Raw genomic sequence first — 6,000 nt, 5'->3', positions numbered from 1 at the left:
GACTTTTCATCATAGCTTCTTATACTTTAGAGCAAATGAAGGAGGAAGCCAGCAAAATTTTACATGTTTTAGTCATTTGGCATCAAATTGGAAACACTTGGAAACTTGGTACAACAAACAACTAAACAATTGCAGATGTCCAGCGTACAAGGGAAGGTTTGCAGAGCATGACTAGCAAAAAAAAAAAGAAGCAGACATTTAGGGCAAAAGGGTCTCCCATAAAGAAAGTGGATAGAATATATCTAAATCTAACAGAGCAGATAATGATCTACCATAAAAGAGAGGAGATAGAAGAAAAAGAGGTCAGTAAGCAGAAAGGAGGAGACGAAACTGCTCAGACATGATAAGTGAAACCCTAAAAGCATGAAGTTCTATCATTGTTAGGAGCTGATTCATGTTCAATATTTTTCACTCACCCCTAAAAATGAACGTGTTGTACTAAAAGGAGGAAAAAAAATAATCTTCTGTTATACACCACATATTATTTTCTATGAAGTGGGTGACACCGTTGCCCTTAAAGCTAAATGAGGTCCAAAGATTCCAAATTTTTCTAAAGCCAAAATTTCCACAGAAGTTCTTTGTCTACATCTGGTAAAGAAATTTGTAATGTTAAGTGAATAGACTGGAGAAAAAAAATATCAGTGTTAAACTTTTTAAATAATTTTTATGAGTATTTTTTCAGATTTTTGTTGGCCTAATATGAAAGTATACGTGATTTGAGAAGTAAAACTGTGGTAAAACAATATGTAGGTATAATAGCTGTAATTGATATTAAAGACACTTCCATGCTAGAGGCATAACTGTGACACTATTGAATCATCTGTATAAGGATACGTCCATCACCAAAGTGGAGAAAAAGACAACTGTGGTCAATGCCTGTTAAAGCAACATACTCAACAACTGATCAGGTTCCCATCAGGACATACTGATACCAAGATAAGACAGTGTGTTACATACAGTACATTTGACCTTATCAAATACAGTATATTCATTACAGTAAGTAGGTTTTAGATATAGTAAGGTGGGGCCAAATGTGGAGCTGACCCTACACATCCTCATGAGCTCCTTCCCCCAGAGATTTAATCTACCTTCACTTGCTTTCCCATAAGCCAGTTATCTGCTTGAAAATAACCCAGAGCTACTGATCGGGCTACAAGGAACATTTAAAGGGGTCACTTGACCAAAAGCAGCAAGCTAGTGCCATGATAGGAGGCGGCTGCTTGACTTCAGGTCTCTGTTGGAATAGCGCTGCATATGCCGCAGTGAAGCCAAATCCATTTGGCTGGAATCTCATCTAAGCCACCCAGGCAGGCCCCAAAGTTAGTGTGCAGCGACTTCTTGCCCCAAATGGGGCTAGTTGGCGAGCACGGCCTAATGCCAGTAGCAAATCTTGTTGCAAAATTTTTAGCCTCCTTGCAATAGAAAGCCACAATTGAAGTAAGAATTGCCCACAATCCTCTCTTCTTCTAAACTGGCTCTGATGGCCCACTAGCCTTTTTTCAAGCAAGCAGATAGCATAGCAGCCGCTTCCCCATGCAGAAGATAGGGCCCAGCTTGCATCATAAAAGGCTTCATGTCTTTATGCAGCCGTGCTCTTATAACAGCTAAACCCTACCATACAGCTCTACTCACTGTAGAAATCACAGCACCTACTCTTTTTCAGTAACATAAAACACTGCTTAGAGTTTGAGGTTAAAGATTCTAAAAGGGACAGCTCCTTTTAAAAGGACATACATACCTTTTTCTGCTGCAGTGAAAAACAAATTCAAGGGTGGCATGGACTATCAAATGGTGACGATACAAATGTACTGGACTCTGTGACTTTGAGACCATTCACTACCAATTTTCTTCCTTTTTTAATTTATGACTAGTCACAGAAAAGGTTGCTCAAGTAGAACCCATTTTTTTTCACTGAAGTCCTTATTAGCTCCCAGAAGACTACAAACATATCTCAGACAATGATAAACTCTAGCGGCATTTCTTGAACAAGAAAGCATGGCATTGTTCCCTTCTCCCTCCTCAGAGACAATTACCAATGAAGACGCTACTCTTTCACCTGAGAACTGTCTCGATAATCTGCCTAACCAGTGAGCGCCAGCTTGATTTCCTTCTCTAACAGGACCCCCTCCATCTTCAGAGACAACCAGCCAATTTCCCATGGAGCCCCTGCCATTAAAGTACCTGGAGAGAATTCTGAACTGCACCAACTACTTGACCTGTTATTGACTATGCAGACCAGAGAAAATATGAACTAGTTAGCACAACATATTGAATTATCCCACCAACAAACATATGATGCTGACTAAATCTCCAGTAGGGTTGCTATGGTGGAATCATCAACATTGCTGAGAGAATCAAAGGCTTAGAAGTAGATTCTGCCTTTTCACAAGTACAATCTCTAGCCCTGTCATATAAGATCAAGAAAGGCAGGGCCACCAAAATAATATTCACTTGTAAGGCCTCCCAAAACTTGCTGTTCAGGATGATTTCCTCAAGTGAGAAACTATTATTTTTAACATGGTGGCTGGCAGGCTACATGATGCATCTTATGCCAAATACAGACATGTATTATGCAGATAGTACTACTTTACAGGTAAAGAATCTATCTTCCAACCTATCTTTACGGTGGGTCTAAAAATGTTCAAAAATTCCTATGCTTGGCTATAACCTGATGTCTCAGTGTGTCTGAGATGTTTAGTACCGCCATTGTTGAATGTCAGCAAAAAAGCAGGGAAAATAAAATGACACCTTCCTTCTGAGATGCCACATGCCACAGGGACTTAGAGGGCCTATTTTATTTCTTGTCTGTGGACCCATTAAGTTATCACCTTACATATGCCCAGGTCCTGCATTTATACTCATGGTTATATATATTTAGATCATTTATTTTGTTCTCACTTCTTATTTATAATAATATAATCACCAACCCCATTTCTTTCAATTTGTTGAGTAAAGGTGTCTGTCTCTATACTGGTGATGAACCCATGGTACAAACCACCACATGGGCAGTTAACTCACATATACAGTACTGTTCAAAAGTTTTAGATGTGTTTGGAAAAATGTTGCAAAATGAGAATATTTTGAAAAATAGAAGTGTTAATAGTTTATTTTTATCAGTTGATAAAATGCAAAGTGAATTAACAAAAGAGAAATCTAAATAAATCAATATTTATTGTGACCAGCCTTTGCCTTCAAAACTACATCAAAGCATCAATTCTTCTAAGTACTTTTTCAGACAGTATTTGAAGGAACTTGGCAACAAGCTTGTTCCAAACATCCTGGAGAACTAACTACTGATCTTCTGTCAATGTAGGCTTGTGCAAATCTTGCTGTCTCTTCTTGTAAGCTATCTTTAGCATAAAGATTTGAAAAAGTAAATTTTTTTTCATACAATTAGGTGGAAAGGGTGTCTCCACCTGTAGGAGGATCCACTTTTTTGCTGACATTCAACAATAGCAGTACATACTAAACGTCTCATATGCAGTGTGTTGGAAGAGAGATCAGGTTATAGCTTAACAGTGGATTTTTTTGTGTGTGTGTGTGTGTTTCCACATTTATTATGCGTAATACAAAATTCATCCAGATCTAAAAAATTAATCTTCATCCTCTTCCTCCTCCTCATCCTGGTTGATCTGGAAGTATCTTAACTCATAGGCTTCTTTACTGTTGGCAACCACACGGAGCCAATCACGCAGACTGTTCTTCAGGTATTTCTTGGTCAGGTATTTATTTGTCAGGTATTTCAAGTATCTCTTGGAAAATGGTACTTCTGAAGTTACAATGATCTTGCTTTTACTTCTCTCGATGGAGACAACACCACCACCCTTCTCGTTCACTTTGATATGGTCATGCAAAAACTGCTCAAAGTTAGCAGCATTCATGATTCTATCTTCCACAGGATGTGTGCAGTCCAAAGTGAACTTCAGCAGCGGTTTCTTTTTCGTGCTGCCCGTTGTTGAAGGCTTTTTCACAGGAGCCATGGCGACCTCGAGAGGCTGAACGGAAGAGGAAGCAACAGTGGAATTTTTGAACATTTTTAGACCCACAGTAAAGGGAGCTTTGAAGATAGTTTACCTTTAAAGTAGTATGATTTGCTTTTGCAGCAGCTGTTTGACATTGAGTACAGCAGCTTAGCTTATTTGTAACCAGAATACCCAAGTCTTTCTCCTGTTCTGTAATTCCTAATATATTTAACCCCTTTTCCCCTGAGAGTGGCTTGCACGTTAATGACCAGGCCAATTTTTACAATTCTGACCACTGTCACTTCATGAAGTAATAACTCTGGAACGTGACATATTGTACTTCATGATAGTAGTAAAATTTCTTCAAGATGACTTGCGTTTATTTGTGAAAAAATTGGAAATTTGGCGAAAATTTTGAAAATTTCGCAATTTTCAAAATTTGCATTTTCATGCCCTTAAATCAGAGAGATATGTCACACAAAATAGTTAATACATAATATTTCCCACATGTCTACTTTACATCAGCACAATTTTGGAATCAATTTTTTCTTGTTAGGAAGTTATAAGGGTTAAAAGTTGACCAGCAATTTCTCATTTTTCCAACAAAATTTACAAAACCATTTTTTTAGGGACCACATCATATTTGAAGTGACTTTGAGGGGCCTTTATGACAGAAAATACCCAAAATTGACACCATTCTAAAAACTGCACCAAGGTGCTCAAAACCACATTCAAGAAGTTTATTAACCCTTCAGGTGCTTCACATGAATTTTTGGAATGTGCAAGAAAAAAATGAACATTTAACTTTTTTCACAAAAATGTTACTTTAGACCCCAATTTTTTTATTTTCGCAAGGGTAACAGGTAAAAATGGACCCCAAAATTTGTTGTGCAATTTCTCCTGAGCACTCCAATACCCCATATGTGGGGGAAAACCACTGTTTGGGTGCACGGCAGAGCTCGGAAGGGAAGGAGAGCCATTTCACTTGTAAAGTTTGCTTGAATAATTAGCGGACACCATGTTGCCCTTGGGGAGCCCCTGATGTGCCTAAACAGTGGAAACCCTCCACAAGTGACACCATTTTGGAAACTAGATCCCTCAGGGAACTTATCTAGACTGTAACATCCTTGGCGGTGTGCTGGCATGGTTTACCACCTCCCACCATGCAAGACCACCATCTTACCTATCAGTCCAGGCTGCACAATTTGCTCCAGTACCTGCTGTGTGCATGTCTCTTGTCTGATTGCTTAGGGCGGCGGTGTGGTTACTGCCTGATTCTTATAGTTACTGTGTGCGCACTCCTAATGCGTCCCCAGCCTATTGTTGTGAGTCACTGGATACTTAAACCCCCTCCACCCAGTAGGAGGTGGCGGAGCATCACTTTCTTTCTGTGTGTTCTTTGCAACTGAGTTGCCAGGTCCTATTCTGTATCTTGTCTGTTTCCGCCACCCTGGGGGCTGAGTACCCAGGCCTGTTACCTGTATCTGTGACTTCTAGTCTGTTTCCACCACCCAGGGGGCTGAGTTCCCAGGCTCGTTTCTGTATCTTGTTCCTGGTTCAGTTCCTGTCTGAACAGTGTCCTAGCCCGTTACTTGTTTGTCTCTATGTTCGTATCTTTCCTTTTCCTGCAGTGTCTAAACCTGCACCTAACTCCAACTCGTTGTCTTTGCACTTCTGTTTGTGAGTTTAGTGTCCACTCGCTACTTCATTGTAAGTACCTTGTGTGTATCTGCTCTGCTTGTCTACTGCACCTGCGGGTTTTTCTCTGCTCTTCTTGTCTACCGCACCAGCGGGTTTTTGCTCTGCTCTGCTTGTCTACCGCACCTGCGGTTTTGCTCTGCTCAGCTTGTCTACAACACCTGCGGGTTTTGCTCTGCTCTGCTTGTCTACTGCACCTGCGGGTTTTGCTCTGCTCTGCTTGTCTACCGCACCTGCGGGTTTTTGCTCTGCTCTGCTTGTCTACCGCACCTGCGGTTTTGCTCTGCTCTGCTTGTCTACCGCACCTGCGGTTTTGCTCTGCTCTGCTTGTCTACCGCAC

General features: G+C 40.4%; 1 protein-coding gene across 1 annotated transcript; it reads right to left on the bottom strand.

Moving 5' to 3' along the window:
* Nucleotides 1–3,555: 3,555 nt before the first annotated feature.
* On the bottom strand, nt 3,556–3,980 carry LOC141264309 (large ribosomal subunit protein eL22-like). Its single transcript, XM_073676597.1, has one exon. The coding sequence runs from the start codon at nt 3,978–3,980 to the stop codon at nt 3,594–3,596; it is 387 nt and encodes a 128-aa protein (XP_073532698.1). The 3' UTR covers nt 3,556–3,593.
* Nucleotides 3,981–6,000: the final 2,020 nt, after the last annotated feature.

This window comes from Phyllobates terribilis, unplaced genomic scaffold, assembly GCF_046119375.1.
Source record: "Phyllobates terribilis strain yellow unplaced genomic scaffold, ASM4611937v1 Scaffold_4__5_contigs__length_816908805, whole genome shotgun sequence".
In the NCBI taxonomy this organism is placed as follows: Eukaryota; Metazoa; Chordata; class Amphibia; order Anura; family Dendrobatidae; genus Phyllobates; species Phyllobates terribilis.
This window is presented reverse-complemented; position numbering and strand designations above follow the sequence as displayed.